General features: G+C 41.5%; 1 protein-coding gene across 4 annotated transcripts in view; it reads left to right on the top strand.

Moving 5' to 3' along the window:
- The window catches only part of LOC126272399 (oxysterol-binding protein-related protein 9), a 480270-nt gene that overhangs the window by 168761 nt on the left and 289785 nt on the right, over positions 1-21724 (top strand). For all 4 annotated transcript variants that reach the window (XM_049975226.1, XM_049975225.1, XM_049975222.1 and 1 more), the window contains exons 2-3: positions 17072-17272; positions 21249-21350. In XM_049975226.1, coding sequence (XP_049831183.1) covers positions 17072-17272; positions 21249-21350 — 303 coding nt within the window. The remainder of the gene's footprint in view (positions 1-17071; positions 17273-21248; positions 21351-21724) is intronic.

Genomic DNA, 21724 nt, shown 5'->3' with positions numbered 1-21724 from the left:
TGTTAAGAGAGAATGGGCTGTTATTCATCCACACACATTCAGACACGTCATTGAAAGTGTCCCCCTGCATAGTTCAAGCAGTCATAAAGGGTAAGAGTGGACACATTAGATATTAGTGTCCACCAACAGGAGTCCAGATACTTCTAAACACAATTGTCATCAGATAGTTTATATCATAGTTCTGTCTCCTGGGGCGATGTTATGTAAGGATTTTGCGTTTCTTCGATATTTTTTTAGCATTTCCTTAAATGAAATGACTTGAGCCAGTTTTTGACATTCGACAAAATTGTGCGGAACCTACAGTCTTCGATATTACAGATAACTGCAACATCTGCAAAACTATTAGGCCTCTTGCTTGCGTGCCATTTTTTAAAAGTAACAAATGACAAATTTCGAAACAGTACTGTCGCATCTGAGGAGATTAGTGTTCAACGTCCCGTCGACAACGAGGTCATTAGAGACGGAGCACAAGCTCGGATTAGGAAAGGATGGGAAAGAAAATCGGCCATGCCCTTTGAAACGAACCATCCCGGCTTTTGCCTGAAGCGATTTAGTGAAATCACGGAAAACCTAAATCTGGATGACCGGACGCGGGTTTGAACCGTCGTTCTCCCAGATGCGAGTCCAGTGTGCCAACCACTGCGCCATCTCTCTCGGTTATCGCATCCGAATAGCGCAATCTACGTAAAAACTGAAATAACGACCCTCGTATATTCGGACATAACTTTCTATAAGGTGCTTTATATTCCTTATTTCCCTGTGTCGTCCTTTCTGCGTTATCTGTTCTTCCTATTACGTTTCCTACTTGTCAGTGTGTCGTGCCCCCCCCCCCCCCCCCCCACCCCTGTCTCAAGGACATTCATTATCAGATCAAAAGTCCCGAATGAGATTGTCCCTCTGCAGCGGAGTGTGCGCTGTTATGAAACTTCCTGGAAGATAAAACTGTGTGCCGGACCGAGTCTCGGACTCGAGACCTTTGCCTTTTGCAGGCAAATGCTCCACCATCTGAGCTACCCAAGCGCGACTCACGCTCCGTCCTCACAGCTTTACTTCCGCCCAGTACCTCGTCTCCTACCTTCCAAACTTCACAGAAGCTCTCCTACGAATCTTGCAGAACTAGCACGCCTGGAAGAAAGGATATTTCGGAGGCATGGCTTAGCCACAGCCTGGGGGATGTTTCCAGAACGAGGAGAGCTTCTGTGAAGTTTGGATGGTAGGAGACGAGGTACTGGCAAAAGTAAAGCTGTGAGGACAGGGCGTGAGCCATGCTTGGGTAGCACAGATGGCACAGCACTTGCCCGCGAAAGACAAAGGTCCCGAGTTGGAGACTCGGCGTGGCACACAGTTTTAATCTGCCAGGACGTTTCAGATCAAAAGTCTTCGGCCACTTGATAGGGGACATTACTGTGGGATGCGTCCACACCTCGCCTATATGACGGCTCGAAGGCCGCTAGAGAAGCTATCAATGAGACGTCTGAGTGTATGTGAAGGAATGACATCCCATTCTTCCTCAAGAGTCGAAACCAGAGAAGGTAGTGATGTTAAGACACTATGTTCTAGAGCGAAGTCTACATTCTAACTCATTCCAAAAGCTTGCATTGGATTCAGGTAGGGACTACTCTAGGCAGGCTAGTCCATTTCAGGAATATTACAGTCAATAACCCATTGCCTAACAGTAGTTGCTGTTGTCATGCTAATACAGTCAGTCATCGTGTGTACGCAGTAAAAAGTGCTGTAAAATGTATTCATATCTCTCTGCATGTAGCTTTTACTGATCACCCCTCCGATACCGTAACACCACATTTTCCATACATCACTGGTAGCGCTATACATGATGGCACGTAACGTTCCCCTGGCATTCGCCAAACCCAAACCCTTGCACTTGATTGATTGAGGGTATAGTGTGACTCATCATTCCAAATTAGTCGTTTTCAGTCATCCACTGTCCAGTGGCGTTGCTCTTTATACCACCTCAAGCGTCGGTTGGCGTGACTACTGATGTGTCGCTTATGATGAACTGCTGCTCCATTGTACCTGTGCACTGACTCATTGAGCAGCCTACAATCTATCGAGTAGTGATACCTTCGCCACCCTCTGGTAGCGTCTATTCAGGATTCCATTGTGCCCTGATACAGTCCCGTCATTCCGTGGTGTTTGTGTGGACCCCAGGACACGTCGAAATCCGCGGCAACGAACTCGCCGTCAGGCTGGGCAAACAGGCGACGCGGAAACCGCTTCTGGAGATAGGCATTTCCGAAGCTGACCTTCTTTCTGTCTTACACCGCAGGGTTTCCCGGCTTTGGGAGAAGGAATGGCATAACAGCACGCACAACAAACTGCCTGTCATTAAGGAGACTACGAATGTGTGGAAGTCTTCCATGCAGGCCTCTCGCAGGGAATCAGTTGCCCTCTGCCGGCTCCGCATTGGTAATACGTGGCTAACGCATGGTTACCTACTCCGTCGCGAGGATCCACCTCAGTGTCGCTGTGGCTCCCAGATGACAGTCGTCCACCTCTTCCTGGACTGCCCACTTTTAGCCGCTCTGCGGCAGACTTTTAACTTTCCCATCAACCTGCTTTCGGTGTTGGGGGACAATGCCTGCACAGCAGCTTTAGTTTTATGTTTTATCCGTGAAAGTGGGTTTTATAGTGCTATGTAGGTTTTAGCGCATGTCCTTTGTCCTTCTGTGTCCTCCACCCTAGTGCTTTTAGGGTGGAGGTTTTAACGTTTTGCAGAGTGGCTAGCTTTCGTTTTTTATTCTCGTGGTTGGCCAGCCACTGTAATCTGTTTTCATGTTTTACTCTCTTCTGTTTCTAACGTCTCTATTGTTTTCTTGTCCTCTTTTGTTCCATTTAGTGTTCATTGCTTTCCCTTCGTTCTTGTGGCTTTTCCTTTCTTTCCGTTTTGTGTTATATGTTTCCTCCGTTTAATTCTCACACTTGTGGCATTGTTTTATTAGGAGCAAGGGACCGATGACCTCGTAGTTTGGTCCCTTCTCCACCCCTCTAAACCAACCAACCTAATTATTTTTAACTCCCAACACAGTCATCGCGCTTGGTCGACCGTTGGTAGCACTTTGTAATTCAGTTACTGACTCCTTCCGCTGATTACTTAAGATTTTTCACAGCTACCTTCCTCAGTGCTCGACGGCCCCTGCCGGTCAGTACATGAGGTCTTATCGGTCTTCATTTAGGCGTGGTTGTTCCTTCGCGTTTCCACGTCACAGTAACGTCGCCATCGGTTGACTTGTGCAGCTGTAGAAGGGTTGAAATGTGTCTGATGTATATGTTGTTGAGGTGTCATCCTCGTTCGAAACAACTGAGCTCTGCTACTTCTGCTTACCTACTGACAACTCGATGCTCGCTGCGTATTCTGATACTGGCAGGTGCGCATCTCGTAACAACTAGTGGTCAGTTCCGCGTTACGTAAGGGTGTTCAGATACTTTTCATCGGATAGTGAATATGCGACACACTTCTTTTCCGCGCTCTGTGCACTGATTTCCTTCCCGTGCTTTTGCGCTACGGCCTGGATCTCAAGCTTTGTTACTCATACCGAAGGGCAAGACTCGCTACACCGCCTCTAATCCTCTCTGGCCGTATCCATTAATCTGCGACGCACAATGTTTAACCGAACTAGGCGTGATGCGGCGCAGAACTAGCCGCTCTGGTTTCGCAGGTGCGTCGGCGTGATGCACGCGTAGCGTCGGAGGCTTTTCCATTGCGTAACGCAACGGTTGCGGCCGCAGCAGCAGCGGCGGCATCGATTTGCAGCGAGCACGTGCCGCCTGCGGGCCGGCCTGAGGTAGCGGCACATGTCCCTGTTGCTGCACCTCCGCCTCTCCCACACCAGGCGCCGATCTCGGCATTGTGCACCATTCCTCCGCTGACGTTGCACCCGACATGTTAAACGTATCTGAGTTCTGGCCTTCGGGGGAAAGCCAATTTCTGTGAGACAGGTACGCAAGTTCTCGGCAGATTCCGTCGCAAGGGTAAGGTAGACACCGCACGTCTTCGAAAATGAACGGAACAAAGGTGACGTCACCATCAGACGGTGGTGTGTTCACAAGTATAAAAATTGTACGGAAGTACCAGTGACAAATTTTACCACTGGCCAAAGTAAAATTTGTTACAGCGCTTCTTTAGTAGGTTTGTATGGTAAACTGCTGAGACGTGAAACATTTCAAAACATTTAAAGTGCTAGAAGAAATATAGCGCGACCGCTACGGTCGCAGGTTCGAATCCTGCCTCAGGCATGGATGTGTGTGATGTCCTTACGTTAGTTAGGTTTAAGTAGTTCTAAGTTCTAGGGGACTGATGAACTCAGACTATATATAAACACACCAAACAGTACTTACAAGTATTGAGAATTTTACGCACCAGTTGTCAGACTGGTAAGTGCAGAAATTCACATGAAGGATCAGCGGTTTGATAGCATAACCGACATTCAAACCAGTTTGCCGCGCAAGTTAATCAACAACTCAAAGAAGGGCTTTTAAGGCAGTTTCACATGGTTGTGTGACCACCTTGTGTATTGTGGGAGGAGTGGAGACGATGTAAAACAAGTGACACATTAAAACCATCATGTTAACTTTTCTCTATTAAATACACACTTTTTGGACTAAACCCTTTCGTGAATGGATGGTAGCATACGAAATACGAGGTGTGTGAGAAAAGTAGAGACTGACAACATTGCAAGCGATCTGGCAACTCTGTGTTGTTCTCTTGTGCATGCCGGTGTGTTTATCCCGCCCACGTGCTCAGTCCAACTTACAGCTCGATACAGTCATCATGTGATTTTTGAGAGCGCCATCAGTGAAATTGTGTTTTTGTTGTGTGTCACGAAAATCGAACGCTGACGTTTGAGCAACGTTATGCCATAAAGTTTTATGCTAAACTTGGGGAAACCACCAGACTGACCTTTCAAAAGGCGAAAAAGGCCTGCGGTGAACATCCCTTAACAAGAGCACACGTTTCTCGCTGGCACAAATCATTTTGGGAAGCTGAGAATAGTTGAATATGAACTCGTGCAGGGAGACCGACTTGAAAAATCGACGAAAACGTCGAGCTTGGGCGTGCTCTTGTGAGATTACTTCTCCAGGACAATTTGTCAACCAAGTGTTTTATATATGTGTTCTTGAAAGGTCGAGGAAAAAGGTGAAGCGAGCGAGACCGGACATTGCAGACAAGTGGCTACTGCATTGCCTCTACGCCGCATGCCACACGGCCACTTACCTCACTGAGTTTTTGACTTCGAAAGGCATTCCCGTTGTTCCACAGCTCACCTATTCGCCTGATCTGAGTCCGTGTGACTTTTCTTCTTCTTCCGAAATTGAAAAAAATCACAAAAAGACGTAGTTTTGGGACTGGAGAACATTCAGAAGAATGTGATAAACATGTTAAAGGCCCTATGAGGTTAAGCGCTGTTACCAAGACTGGGAAGAACAACCCTTCCTGTGTGTAGCCGCTGAAGGGAACTCGATCAAAGGGGACAATATTGTTAAAAAAAACTTTGGTAGGCAGAAAATCAGTCTCCGTAGAGTTGGCCGGCAGTCCTGTAGTGTGTAGATGGGTAAGTCGTGAATCCTGTGGGCCGGTTGTGATATTTCAGTGTGTTTCATATTTCTGGATTCGGAAGGTAGTTATCTATAAGACAAAGTCGTCATCAGTTCGAAGGTTAGTTGGAACGTCACGTGCTCTACTATCCATGATGCTGTTGGAGGTATTATTTCGTTGTCTTCTGAATCTCCTTATCCAGGCAGTTGTAGGGGTACCTGCAGTCGTGGAATCCGAGCCAAGCTGCAACTCAGTATATTTTACATTAACAAACATTGCATCTACCGATGAAGTTATTCTGCCAGAACGGAAAGCTGGCGTGGAATTAAGTCATTTTGCGGCTAGTTACGCAAGTATTGCAGTTTTCTTAAGTAAATATTGCGGTTTATCGAGGTCGCACATGGTCAGTAGCCAGAGGAGTCATTAGCCGGCTAACATTAGTGTTAAGTGAAAGAGACGGTTTTCACGAGGCGTAGCAGAAGCAAATAAACTGAATTCACTTCCTTGCAAACTTCAGACGTTTGGTTTTTGTTTTCTCTCTTCACCTACGTAGTTCTAACAGCTACCCTGTTCAGTGGTTGGGTCTAGGGCTCTTTTTGAAGGAAGTGAGGGTACTACAGTACTTCTCTCTCACGTATTGAAGGAATGGTAACAATCATCCTGCTTAATTGGTCAAAGTGTTATTGGTAGCTGAGTATTAAGATCCTTTTATAAGTGTCACAGTGACATCGACTGATCAAAGTCGGACACACACATTGTTTAACGCGCCGGACGTCTGTAGGAGTGCTAGTATTCAGTGTCCAGCTGTTTCGTTTAACGTAGAAAACTCGGAACAACTCCGTACGGTATGCCAGAGAGACAAGATTAAGAATGCAGGCATTCTTCACTGGTATCGAAACCCTACTTAGCTTTGTGTGCTGTTCTAGTGTCGGAATCCTGTACTAGATGTTTTTCAGGATTTGAAAACGCCGTGCCTGGGTGACCTCTGTTACAATTTATGTCGAATTCCGTAGCGCAAGACTAATGGCCGCGACGTTATGACAGTATGAATGGCTGACGTTAATAAGTGGCTTCGTGAATTAGCGGTATAAACAATATGCCCATCCTGTAATTACCTGTCATAACTAGGCAGCACGACAGGCACGAAACAACTGAAGCTCGAACCATGAGAATGGAGGAAAATATATTGCTCATCATCTGTTGTTAGTAGTAGTAGTAGTAGTAGTAGTAGCTTTTCTGTTCTTCATTTCGAAGACTGCTTTGATGCAGATCACGCGCTATTCAGAAAATGTGTCTTTGTAATTTGGCGCTGGGGAAAACAGAGCCGTTACACATAGGAAAGAATGTTTTTTACACCTTGATAAGAGAAGAATCAGAATTACATACAAAATAAAGCAGGAGTCAACACATCACAAAGACAGTTACCCATACAACAATGGAGAGCATTTTCCAGAAACACGAATAAAAGCTTCGTTCCCGAATCGTACATGCGTATTCGTTTTTCACAAGGTTTTCTTTCGTGTGCTGTGGTATCCTTCTGACCTAGATAAGGATGAACAAGACGAAGCGATACTGTTAATTGCGCACAGATGATGCACTAAAGTGCACAGAATTAACATGTAGTAATAGTAGTAGTAGTAGTAGTAGTAGTAGTAGTAGTCCTACAGTTCGATTCGCATCTGTGATTAGCGTAGTAACCGTAGTGTTCAGTGCGTATCACACCTACTCCGAAAACAAACTGCCTGTCATCCAGCAATCCTCACACACTATTATTTTTCTGAGACGTCAGTTCTTTTCATTTATTATTTCCGTGTTCTCTCTACTTCATACGGTCGGTTTCTTCCACCTTCAGGCCATTTTCGCCGACTCACGATGCTGATTATCTTTTCTCCCATACTCTTTTCATTATTTGGGGTATCGACTTCAGAAATATCATCTCCATTTATTCGTCTGCATTCTGCTCTCGGAAAGCTCCCGGAGCATATAACGATAAATTCGATATTCGTTTATGTCTGCAGCACTTCTTCGTAGACAATCATGGTGAAAAGGTCGTTACAAAAGTGAAGAATAAGTACAAAGGCGTAGTACTTGTCAATGTCTCAAGGGAAAGAGTTGGCAGATGGTCCTAGAAGCTAGCAGTGAAGGATGCCAATCTACACTGAAGCGCCAAAGAAACTGGTACGGGATGCGTATTCAAATACTGAGATACGTAAACAGGCAGAATACGGCGCTGCGGTCGACAACGCCTATGTAGGCGCTGTTATTAGACCGTTCACTACTACTACGATGACAAGTTATCAAGATTTGAGCCGGCTGCGCTGGCCTAGCGGTTCTAGGCGCTTCAGTCCGGAATCGCGCGAGTGCTACGATCGCAGGTTCGAATCCTGCCTCGGGCATGGATTTGTGTGATGTCCTTAGGTTAGTTAGGTTTAAGTAGTTCTAAGTTGTATGGGACTGATGACCTCAGATGTTGAGTCCCATAGTGCTCAGAGCCGTTTCAACCATTTTGATAAAGATTTGAGTGTGAACATGATGATATAGTCGACACACGAGCGATGGGACACATCTCGGAGGTAGCAATGAAGTGGGGTTTTACCGTACGACCATTTCACGAATGTATCGTGAATATCAGGAATCCGGCAAAACATGAAATCGCCGACATCGCTACGGCTGGAATAAGACCCTGCAAGAACGGGACCAACGACGACTGAAGAAAATCGTTCAACGTGACAAGTGCAACCCTTCCGCAATTGGCTATAGATTTCAATGCTGGGCCATCAACAAGTGTCAGCGTGCGAACCATTCAACGGAACATCATCGACATGGACTTTCGGAGCCAAAGCTCCACTCGTGTGCCCTTTATGACTGCACGACACAAAGCTTTACGCCTCGCCTAGGCCCGTCAACACTAACGTTGGACTGTTGATAACTGGAAACATGTTGCCTGGTCGGACGAGTCTTCATTTAAATTGTATCGAGCGGATGGATGTTTACGGGTGTGGAGTCGGCCTCATGAATCCATGGACTTTGCATGTCAGCAGGGGACTGTTCAAGCTGGTAGGGGTTCCATAATGGCGTGGGGCATGTGCAGTTGGAATGATGTGGGACCCCTGATACCTCTAGATACGGCTCTGACAGGTGACACGTATGCAAGCGTCCTGTCTGATCACTTACATCAATTCATGTCTATTGCGCATTCCGACGATTTGGGCAATTCCAACAGGACAATGCGTCACCCACACATCCAGAATTGCTATGGAGTGGCGCTAGGAACACACTTCTGAGTTTAAACTCTTTCACTGGCCAACAAACTTCCCACACATGAACGTTATTGAGCACATCTGAAAGTTAGTTACGACTGTCATGAGCTACAACCAAAGTAATCAATACGTAGGGATCTATGTCTTAAAGCATTACAATATACGTACGTTCACAGATCGCAAACCACTGTAAAATATTTGGCAGTGGGTACTTTGCAGCACAATAGTGGTTCTCTTTCCTGTTACGCTTGAAGTGGAGCAAGGGTAGGGTTGCCACCCGCCGCGATATATCGGCCCCGTTACCGTTATGGACCTTCTTGTCTCACCATCCCAACAAGATCCAATTTTGTCTCGATTTTGCAAAATACTGTTACGAGCTTTGCGAAAATACTCAAGTAACGCCATGTTTTAGCGCGACAAGTAAATGCAGCTCCAGTTAATTTTATTTATGTAAACAATTGAAAATACTATTATATACCTGGCTAAAAATGGTGTGAAGATTTCAGCCGACAATTGTTTACAGGAATATTTAATTTCTTAAGGAAACCGAAAATCCTGAACGAAAATGCCAACTGCTAAAATTACGCTAGTATTTGCAATCCATTGCCACATTCAACGCCGCTGTGGAGAAAGTATTTTCTCTCATGTCGGCCCAGTAGACTTAACTGCAAGCTCACGTGTATATGGAGTTTTATAAATATGTAATTAAGGAAAATAAACTTGCTGAAAAAGGTGAAATCATCTGAAATATACTATATACTACTACTGCCCCCACAAGTTCCATTTAATTATGTTCTAAATAAAAAGTAATTTTGTTTAATAAGTTTTTATTTCGTTTCTAGACCCCCATTTCAGTGTCCTGAGGAGGTCTCAGATAATCATTTTTCCCCTTGCTCGGGTTGCCATATTAGCTGTTTGCGTACTGCGAGCCCCAATCTTGCTTAACTTGTTCTTACAGTCTTTTGGTGAGTTCCATATTTGAAGATGTGCGATTGTACTGCATTCTGTCTTTTGTAATAGTGTTCCTCGCAAAGAACTCTCCTTCGTTTCAAAGATTCCCATTTAAGTTCATGGAGGATTGCCGTAATATTCTCGTTCTGACGGAACCCATAAATGATAAATCTAGCAGTACAATTGTGAATCGTTTCAATGACTTACTATAATTTATGATTTTCCTAGTATGATGATTTCTCTGGATGTATTGGGTGGTTAGTTCATAAGGAGGCTAACCATTACCGTTCTCGTCACGCATGGGACAAGACGGGGAAAATCGTGGAGGTACGAGAAACATCCTCCGCCACAGTTACATGGTTTGCGCGGTATAGAAGTGGATACCAATCGACCTGGTGGTGATCACTCACACCTCAGCAATTTCCTGCAGTTTTCCCAGTAAACTTTATATTCTCGTTTCAATTCATATAGTTTCGCGACTTTACGCCTAGGTAGGCCATCGATTTGACGGAGTCGGGCAATGTACGTAGATACTGTATGCCAGCATTGCAGCAGGAATGTTTTTCTTCGCCATCTGCCTTGCCTTCATTCACACTTAAAGCAAGTTGCCATTTATTACACTAACAGAAATTCTGTTGAAGTCATCTCGAACACTTCATGTTCGTGGAGCACAAAAGCGGTGTTCTTAGACTCCTCTGGGGCATTCCAACATAACCTTTGCCTTTGATGAACACCATGAGTGTGTAGTTGTTTCTAACACTGTGTATGCTTATATCATTGTTTGCATTCTCCAGTGTGGTTTAGTATCGAGCACTTTCCGGAGATGTAAGAATATTTCATTAAGCAGAAAAATCTAAAATTAGACGCGTACGCGTGGACAATACTAAAATGTAGCCTTATACATATTAGTTTACTCTTTAATATGGTTTGTTATCCTCCGAAAAGTTTGTATTGATTGGCAATGCGTTGTTCTGGTATAAGACAAGACTAAAACTCTTAATTTAAAAAATTGGTGTGTCTCAACAAAATGTTAGGATATGTAGCGTGTATGGTACATAAAGACCTTAAATACGTTTTGTATCCTAATAATCAAATGTTTTCAGGGTTTGCTTTGAAGGATTTTATTTATACAATGGTAGCTGAACTACGTGTATATATCTATGTAATTACCACAAAATGTTGCTCTGGTATTTGACAATAGTAGGATAACTTTTCATATTTTACTATTTTTTATGATACTGCGAAAAAAAGTTCCTTTCCCTGTGAAACATACATACATTTTTCATTTAGTGCACAGCACGAATACGAATGCCTCGCAATCAGCCAACCTACATCTGAAATGACTTTTCTGTATTTGATTCACCATCTCGAGTAGACGCCTGGCATGGAACTTTGTTGGTGTTGACACCGGCTTTGATGTTCTGGGTCTCTTCCTCACTGTAGCTGCATCATCTTTATCATAATATTCTTCCTCCTGCATTATTCTTTGTGAATGTGAAAGTATATATAAAAAAAGAAATGCTTCGCATTATTGTGATGAAATGAACAGTCATCTGTAATATTGCGTAGGGTGTATTAGCATATTACAGCATGTTCTAAACACGCACTAGTTCAAAATTACTAAAAGAAAACAGAAATTACTTACCGAAGTCGTGCTGACATCGTGATAGACGGCGTTCTACAAACAGATGCTGCCACCTAGTGGGCGCCTGTGTTGCCAAAAAGCTTTCTTAGAGCTAAGTCTGGCTTCTTTTTAATGCCGTTTGCCTGGTAAATCACATCGTTTGCATGGGGCTCCCAAAACTGGATTTCGTAAACAGATTTCCCAGTGCCGCTTCTGGCTGGTTTTCTAAACCTTCAAAATCGATTCTGAAAATCCGCTTCTGGTTGCCGCTTTTCTATTTTCGCTCCCGTGTAAACGCTACAGGTTTTGTAACGTGTTTCGGCTATTTGGTTTCGTTTTGTTTCTACAAATTTTCGGCTAATATGGACGGAGTGGCTTTTTGTACAGTAAAGGGTAAGTAGAGATATTAGACTGAAGCTGTTTACACCTCGTCTAATTGAAGATAAACAACGATTCTGCTGACTAAATCGCAAACTTTAACTGCCGTTTTCCAGGCGTAATGTTTTACTGTGCTACCAAACATCCGCTTCAGGCCTTCACATTTAAACGCGACAGTAAAAACGGTTTCGAAAATTTGGTTTTCGTCTCCCGGAAGATGCCGCATGTAAGCGTAGTGAACGAGTGATTTAACTGGGGACCGGAAGTATGGCTTTTTCACAATCATTGGACTTCTTTTCTAGCCTTTCTCTCTCTCTTTCTTTTCATTTTTTTCAATAAGAAAGCATAAGAATCCATGCTGATTTCATAATTATTTGCACTGAACTAAGATTTCGAAATTCGCATCAATACTCATTGGAAATGTATTATTAGATTTAATCAAAAAGCACAACAAAGCAAACTAAAGGTGTGTTGCGTGTGTGTTGTGAGCATGCAAATACACAAGACCAAAAATGTAACTACGAAAAATAAACAATTGAGAGACTTACTGGAAACGATATTGGAGAACAGTTCATACCAGCAAAGTATCACAGCTTCACAACAAGAAAGGAAGTTGTTCTAAGCAAGGCCTCCCTTGGCCATTATCGGAAACATGCGGCGACCTTATAGTAATAAAGTACAGTGATGATTATGGGAAACGTATTGCACTTTTAATGTTTTTAAGGCTCTTGTGCATTTATTGTACTCTTATAATAACTGATTCAATGTGTTCTCGTGAAATGTCACGACGAAAACTTACGATTAGCCGACCGAAGAGCTCCCACTCCCAGGTGTGCATTTACTGTGGTGGACTAACAAACGCGGATGAATCACAAGTCATGGATTTCACAGTTGTCAAAATAATATGCCAACGGCTGGAATGAGGAGAGGAACAACGAACTACTGTTCAGTGCAGTAGTACGCTAACTGTAGAGAATAATGTAACATTGCAGCGAAGATATTTGGAAGTTTGCCCTGTAAGTACCTAGCAGAAACATCATTTATATTTTTATTGTGAGGAAAAGAAAGGTATGTCAAAGAAACTGACTTGAAAATGTTCATGTAAATTAGTTTTTGATTCAAAATATTGAGGTTTTAAAAATAAGTTGATATTTAGGATGCTTTCATAGAAATAAAATTTCAAATTGTAGTGTCCGACCGAAACATAATTTGCGGCCGAAACCGTAACCGAATATTCGGTTCCTCTTCTATATTCGACCGAAACCGGAATTTACATAATTAAGTTGAAATTTCCCTAAATTTACATTATACCCCAAATCACTAGTTTTTTTACTTCTCTGTAACAAGTTATCCGATTAAGGTAAAATAAAAGTTTCCGATATATTAATGGATGAAGAGAGAAATCCATTGAACTACAATTTATATAAATTTGTAAGTGTCTTGCACATCTCAATTAATATTCTCAAGAACTTTCTATTACTAATAAGTTGATAGCTAAATGCTTGTTTTGTAATATTTATTATCTTTGGTGGTCTGCTATAACAATACTCTTTCCTTAACTCAACAGCAAGTCATGGAGATCTCGCATTAGACACTTTCGTACTACCAGGCCGAAAATAACGATATAGTCATATCTTTGAGACAAATAAAATTGAATTAACGTACAAAACAAAATTTTTTAGCAAAAAACCTAAATAATAATTATTTATAGACAAAAATAACGTCAGAAACACTTCAAATGTTGGTAATTTAATAGTTCTAGTAAGTGTAATGAAGGAGACTTACAATGTAAGCTGAGAAAAGTTTTTCCACATTGTCACCGGGCAAATCACTTAGACTATCTGCATAAATTTGTCAAGTGACACTGAACACTTGTTCACTATGGACGATAGTAGGTGGAGCAGAAAGGTACTGAAGTATTGCTTTTCTTAGAATGGGATAAGGACTAGAGTTCCATTATGAATATAGGTCATCGTTGCGTTGAAACAGTGGTTTCGAAAGATAACATTGGATGGTGTGCTTGAAAACCGAAGTTTGACCCTGCAATACTGTTGTCTATGTCTCACTGCATCTCAACAGTGACGTGGTAGAGTGAATCCAATCGACATCTTCCTTCTACAAACTGGCTCCGTTTTGCAGAAGTTGAAGGCTCATTGCCTCTGTCTGCCAGTAGGCCTACACTATCATTATGCCCCTTCAAGAATTCGATTACTTCGGACATTCCAATGTCTACTTCGTCGGAAGTAAGATATGTAGACCTTGGGTCGAGTAATACCGCAGCAATAAGTAAAGGATGTCCTTTAACATAGGAGAATTTTTGTGTAAAGATTCACGCAGTACATTTCTCATATTTATCCTTGTTTCATCTTAATTTTCGCATCGAACTTGCAATTTGCGTCTCATGAAAGATAACGGAACAATTATTGCAGAAATACATGCTTCGCTGAGGGGTAAGTCCAATATGGCTTCGTAGAAAAATGTGAGGACGCCTTTGACATGTATAACATTCCACTCCGTAAGGGAAGTGTGGTAACTCCACAGTGTTCTACACTACACAAGTTTACTGCCCCTTTTTCTTCCAAAAGTCTTTGCAACATCAAGTATGTGCTGTTCGCACATCGACATCTTTGTATCAAAGCATTTTTTAGCACTCGACATTAGCTCTGACAGTCTGTTAGTTTCCTGGTAGCTTGCTCAATGTTGTGGAAGTGCCCACAATTTCCCTGCACTTTTTTAATTATAGCTTTTGTTTATTCATTTGAGAACAGGGAGTCTTCTATCGCCAGATGCAGTGTATGTGACACACAACTCATGTTGCCCACGCATTGCACAAACCATATTTGACGCTTTGTCAAGTAATATCAGAAAAGTCTTGCCGCATACGTTCCATTTATTAATCATCTCTGTTCATTTTTGTTCTATATATTGAGTAGTGTGATCTTATTCTAAAACAGCTGCAACCAGAATAACTTTCAAACATTGATGCCAAAGGTGAAGTGTCCTGTAAAGCTGAGGAGTGAGCATGTTTCTTTTTTTTTGTGTTGGTGTCTATATATCTGGATATCTGGAGTGGCACTTAACCACTCGCATTTCACAATCAGATTCTTTACTTTGACATTCACTTTGTCGTAGGTCTGCGGCGTCAACGTTGGTCTCAAGAATTTTACAGATTTGAGGCAGTATTTGTGATCAAGCTGTAAAACAGTAAAATTGAGCCGACTGAATGCACCTTCATCCACCAAAGAATACGGCAGCGTATCACGAGTTATTAAATCCATAATAACTTTGTGTATTCTTTCCGTGTTTTCATAATCGTCTGGGCATTGTGGAGATTTAGTGGTCAAACTGTTTGGTTGACTTACTTCGATTGGGTTTTACATCCTTCTCGGGCCCGGTACTCGAGGCGACTATGGAACCTATCCGCTTTGGTTTGGTTTCATTTTTCAAATGGTCGTATTCTGTTTGACATTTTAAAACCTTTTTATATTGTGAGCCACGACATTTTGATAAATGTCGCTTAAATCCATGCAATTTTTGTCTTTTGTGTTCATGGCTGTCCAGCGAAACTGTTTTGCTGCAAACTGTGTAAATGGCTTCAGATAAATCGGTGGTACTTTCATTAAAATACTTCCAAATTCGATTCTTTTCTCTTCGTTGACATTTTATACGTATAAAATGAAAGTAAGTCAGAGAATAAGTAAACTGAAGTAGATACAGCTAGCACAAAAAATTTCACAACATATTAAAAACGCTACGGTCCTGCGTATCTTCTTATAGGAAGATACTCTTTAGTTGTGCTACAAATGTGCCAAGTAGATAAACTACGAAATGCTATAGCCTGTACATGACTAACGACACCACACCCCAGTAAAAATACAAGGAAGGGAATAATTTGCTTGCTTCCTTTCTCAGGAGCGCTAGCTTCACACAGCCATCTTCATTTCCGTTTTTGCAATCGACAGACAACCTGACATATCTCCTCTTCGTTATTCCTAATTACGTAATGCATTTTAGTTACAGTCAGTAAACCAACGTCAATCAGCGCCGCGGAAAACAGTTCGAAAAACGCCACAGTTCCGACTAACGGTATGTTCGTTATTTTATAAATGTACACAAACTGAATCCGTAAAGCTGTGTACTACAAGAGCGAAGTTTTGTAAACCAATATTGGTTATTAAAGAAAATCCTCCACTTTCAAAGAAACTCACTAATAAAATCTTTCAGCATAACATACGATAGCCCATTCCATTCAGTAAAATACGGAGGAAGTTAAACTGTTATTAACTAAAAATAAGAATATCGCTATCAGAAATGATTACATTATACTGTGATTAACAAGACGACACTACCAATTTTTACGCGCGACGACAGTCTCTCCTAGTAGGTAAACGGCGCCCCTTCAACACTATTGTTGACTGAATCCATTCCGAACGTGTCCGGACTTCATTCGTGAGTTCACGAAAGCTGGTTTCGACAAAGTCGAAGACGGGCTGATTTCTATCAGATACAGAAGCTCCGGCCGAAACCAATATTCGGCCGGTCCTTATCGAATTGTTACATATCCATTCGACGTTCTAGTGCATCCAGAAATCATTTCTCTAATGAGATACCCAAGGCACACCATTAATTTTTTTTCACTAGCTCTGGAAACCATTAAAATGAAACTTCGTACACGCATTTAAGATATGCTGCAAAACCCAATGGAACACCTGTTTCCGGAAGCTTTACAAACTGGGTTACATTCCTGAAATGAATAAATCTGATCAAATTATATATCAAGTACTTGAATCAAAAGTAAATAAAGTCCATAAAACAGTATTAGCGTTGATTACTTTTTGGCTTGTCTCTTTATAAAGTATGATCTAATTTTTCTTCGTACGGATGAAGTTATCAAACAATATCTACCTTGCTGGATTTTCGAATGCATCCCTCCCCCACAGTATAATTATAGAAAAAATGAAATTGCAGAGTAGTGGACCTAGTTTTATTTCATCTTTTTCTGTCCTTTTTGAACACAAATTTAGCTTATTTCGTTTTGGAGAATTGGCGACACAGGTCGGAGCATGCAGAAATGAAAACAGATGCACAGAAAGCATATGGTGTGAAGTACACCCTGCAATCAGATACAGCAAGTTTACTTCATTCCGCGAGCCAGAATGAAAATAAAAGTTGGATGAAGCATAGATGCTAGATGAGGACTGAGGTTAATTTGTTAAGTCGTAAAATTTCCAAAACAGTGAGCAAGAAGTATTTAGCGACATCTTTGAGTAGGCAGCGAAATGCAGCAGCCTCTTTTTGTTACAGTCGCGAGAGAAGATGATGCGAGGCGTACGGCGCGGCTGCGTGCGACTGCGCGGAGCCGTCATCGGCATTGACGACGAAGACGACTGCACGTTCACAGTCACCGTCGACGGCAAGACGTTCCACCTGCAGGCCAGGGACGCCGACGAGCGCGAGCGCTGGATCCGAGCCCTCGAGGACACCATCCTGCGGCACGCCCACAGGGTGAGACACTAGCGACATGGCACAGGGCCTATACGTTAGCAAAGTGGAAAAATAGAAGTGCTTCTTCTCGCTACTTTGTTCGTAACTTGTTCGTAACTTGTTCCACGAAATGACGTCATTCCAACAATTCCGGCGTCGCACACTAACTTCTATTCCAAAATTAACTCTTCTTTGAATTTTGTTATACTCTGATGTGATAAAAGTCAAGAGAGAACTCCTAACATTGTGTCTGATCTTCTTTTTCCTGGTGTGGTGCAGCAACTTGATGTGACATGGGCTCAGTAAGTCGTTGGAACCCCCTGCGCAGAAATATTGAGCCATGCTGCCTCTATAGCAGTCGATGACTGTTAAAGTGTTGCCGTTGCAGGATTTTGTGCACAAACTGACCTCTCAATTATGTCCCACGATTGTTCGTTGGGATTCATATTGGGAAATCTGGGTCGCCAAATCATTTGTTTGAATTGTCCAGAATGTTCTTCAAACCAATTGCAAACAGTTATGGCTCGGTGACGAGGCGCATTGTCAGCCATAAAAATTCCTTCACCGATTGTTTCAGTTGGACCAGAGTACTGAGTGCATTCCTTGTAAACACAGCCTGCACCATTATGGAGCCGCCACCACCACTTGCACCGTGTGCTGTTGACAACTTGGGTTGATGGCTTCGTGGGGTCTGGGCCACACTCGAACTCAGCCATCAGCTCTTACCAAATGAAATCGAGAATCATCTGACCAGATCACAGTTTTTCCAGTGACCTAAGGTCCATTTGATATAGTCACAAGCCCAGGAGAGAGGCTGCAGGCAATGTGCGGATAGCAAAGGCACTGGTGTTGGTCATCTGCTGCCATAGCCCATTAATTCCAGATTCCTCCGCATTACCCTGATGGATACATTTGTCATATGTCCCACATGTGCCTCTCCAAAACACTGGAAGAAAGAGACCTCTCACCAGGTTGCCAGCATACTCACCAATAATGATCATCTGGGGTAGTGCAGAACCTGATGCCTCACTCAGTGCAGTGCGACAGGATTCATCAACAGCCCCTGCTTTCTGGTCATGACATTTTAAACACAGCCATTTGTGTTGGAATGTTAATGGCAGCTTAGGCACGAGATAGTAATTAGCTGGCCTGGCTGCTGCTGATCTTCAATTAATATTGTGGGATGGTACAGAATGTTGCAGGGAGTCCTTTACTTGTTCTTGGTTGTCGGCACAGATGTGAAGGAATGACAATGTACTTGGTGCATTGCGGTGGTCAGACATGAACAAACAGAACCTTGAAGATGAGCAGTCTGCCCTCACATTCCTATGCAGTCCAACATCAGGCCACTGTCACATCCAAATGCCCCACAAATTTGAATATTTCATGATTCAATCAGCCAGTTAAATGGAGACCCACAATGAGTCACCTTTCGAACTCTGTATTGTGCTGAAAACTCCATTCACAGTGATCGCTCAACATTTGATGCTGTTTCTGCTCTGGATATCCTACGAGGCCTGGTAACAACACTAAACATCAGCTACACTAATGCAGTCTGGTGCCTCATTATATCCGTTACAGTAGTGATTTGCCTAACCATTTACATATCCACTGATTGTGTGTATGTTTATGAAATTAGATGGTCGTCCAACCATGTCTCCAGGGTGATTATCTTTTTTTAGGGAGAAGTTTAATTACAAATTTTACAAACCCCTGTTGTGGCTATGTTAACATTCTGTTGCACCGGTTAGACAAGGGCAGTAAATGTTTGGTAGTTGGATCTACTGGATGATTTGAATATAGTTCTGGGCAGTTTCCGACATTCATTCACACAAATGGTGGGCATTACTTGACCTTCACAAAGGCAACCCAAAAATGTGACTTTGGAGGTAAGTGTTCAATGTTACTTTTACATAACTATAAAATATATTTTATGTAACTATATTTATATATATTTTATATAACTATAAAATGTTGCATGAAAATAACACAATACATCGATTAGCATGACCAGAATATGTAACCTTTCTGTAGGAACAAACCATTACAGACATTATTTTTGAATAAGCATTTTCAAAGCTTATTTTCCGATTCTTTCATTATTGAAGAATCTTTGTCACTGGCACTCTTCAACTGATAGTTTTTTTATCGATACCTGACGGGATTGTCTCAGTTCTAATTTTTGTTCTATTTCAAATGTATATTTCTCAGCATAATCTGATTGTAATTTGCTTATGAATAAATATTTCTTCTGTGACCGATCTGTAACTTCATTTCTTTAATCTTATGATAATTTTATTGGACACGTGCAACATCTCAGCGTATGCCACATGAACTTAAATTGAATAAGTAAAAATGTGTCAACCGTAGTCATTTTAATAATATATGAGTATGTAGTTACCTTCAACTAATGAAATAATGCTCATCAAACAACAGAAAGTCCAGGATGGGATAGCAATTTTATTATGAAAATGATAGATCGCTACACACCACAGAAAGGTGGTGGTGAGTTGCAGAACGGCACAATGAAAAATGCTGAACGGAGGGATGGTCAATATCCGAGCAAGCGTATGACAGGACTGGTCATTTGAAGCAAAAGACTTCATATGGATGTATGCCCTATTCTGAATAGATTCCGAGATAGTGACATTTATTGTCACTTCTGTACGTTTTTCTTGAATACCTCGAAAACTGCTGCCTCTAGTGCAAGTATATTGCAGTAGAAAATTAAAGTACATTAAATTTCCTACAAAAAAAGTCCTGTTCATTATTTCTCTCCCCTAATAGTTTGCACAAAGAGGGCAAGAGAAAATTGAAAATCTCGAGCAACTCACATGTGCTGTAGCTTAGGTGGTTTTTGTAGTTCAATTTGATGTAGTTTCCCGATTCTATAAGCCACATATATCACACATCAAATTGTTCACCTCTACTTCCTTTACAGTACTATGGTACAATGTAAACAATGACAATGTAATGGATGATACAGAAAAAAAGTTACATAAAATGTATTCTGTCCATGGAAACCATTCAGAATAGATCCTATGTCCGTAAGAAGTCCTTTACTTCATATTATCATTCCTGTCATATTCCTGAATATTGAACATTCCTCGCAGGACACACTGAATATATGTAACATAAGAAATCTAAAATCTCTTAGTTTATTTGAAATAAAAACCAAGCAGGTTACTGAGTGTTATAGAAATAGTGTTACCATACTACTACTACTACTACTACTACTACTAGTAGTACAATAATCATTGTTGCGCTTTTATTATTATTATTATTATTATTATTATTATTATTATTATTATTATTCTATAGCTGTCAGTTATGAAGGACCAGTGATAGTGTAAACAATATGTTAGTTATACTCAAGCTCCAGCAGGTGTCTGTTTCATTATATTTAGTACGGCCTGATTCCAGTAGAATTCTTACATTGATCAGAATAATCACATCGAAAAAAGGAAGGCACTTATTCATAGTTCTGCTGTGGTTGTTTAGAAGAAATGTAGATGTAAATGTACATATATCTCTCTACTCTGAAAACCACGTGGAAGTTTGTGGCAGTGGGTACTTTCCATTGTACAATATATTAGCATTTATTCCCATTCCATTCACATGTAGAGTGCAGAAGAAAGACCACTCACATGCCTCCCTGTGCACTACAATTAGTCTAATCTTGTCTAGCCCATATTTCATGAATGGAAGCTGCCATTAGTTCCTTGTCTGAACTTGTTTATTTGTATATATTGCTCTTTTCTAACAAACAGATAAGAGATATAAGTATTGTTGGAGAATGATTGAATGTACAAACTGTTTCTTCACTTCGATGCTGTAAAGACAAAGTAATAATTCATTTTTGTGGCTCAGATATTGTCATGTAATGGTAAGTGATCTTGAAAATCACAATTCTATATAAAATTTGTTATGTGGAAGTAAGTGATATGTGGGACTTCTGTAGTCTGTGAATGCTGCAATCAATATTAAATTCTTTCAGATGAGGTGGGACCCCACTCGACCTGCACCAACTTTGAAAGACTTTGACAGGAAGCTAGCAGATGCTGATTCCTATCTACAGATGGTCATTGACCAAGTACAGGTACTGTATGTAAAATCGAAGAATAATTTGTGATACGATAAATCAAAAAAAATTTTTAGGGGTTACAGAAAATGGAGAAAAAAAAGAGAAAGGTGAGGATTTAAGAAAGAGTGTCTAGTGAAGAACAGAATTTAAAACCAGGTGAGATACAGGTCTTTCTCACTGTTATCTATAACATTGATTTTTGTACTGTTGCAAGAACTAAACTGGGGCAGTACTTGACAGTCCCACTTTTTAAAGGAACATTTAAATGTAGAGATGAGCTTTGGTACAATAATTTTAATTTCTTTGTCATCCATCAGAGTCCAGACAGTAACTTAAATCTTGTTGACTGCCTTCAAGTATGTCCAAATTTCTTTGGGGTTTGTGAGACT

Source organism: Schistocerca gregaria, chromosome 5 (assembly GCF_023897955.1).
Source record: "Schistocerca gregaria isolate iqSchGreg1 chromosome 5, iqSchGreg1.2, whole genome shotgun sequence".
NCBI lineage: Eukaryota > Metazoa > Arthropoda > Insecta > Orthoptera > Acrididae > Schistocerca > Schistocerca gregaria.
The sequence above is the reverse complement of the archived record's forward strand: the minus strand, read 5'-3'. Positions and strand labels throughout refer to the sequence as shown.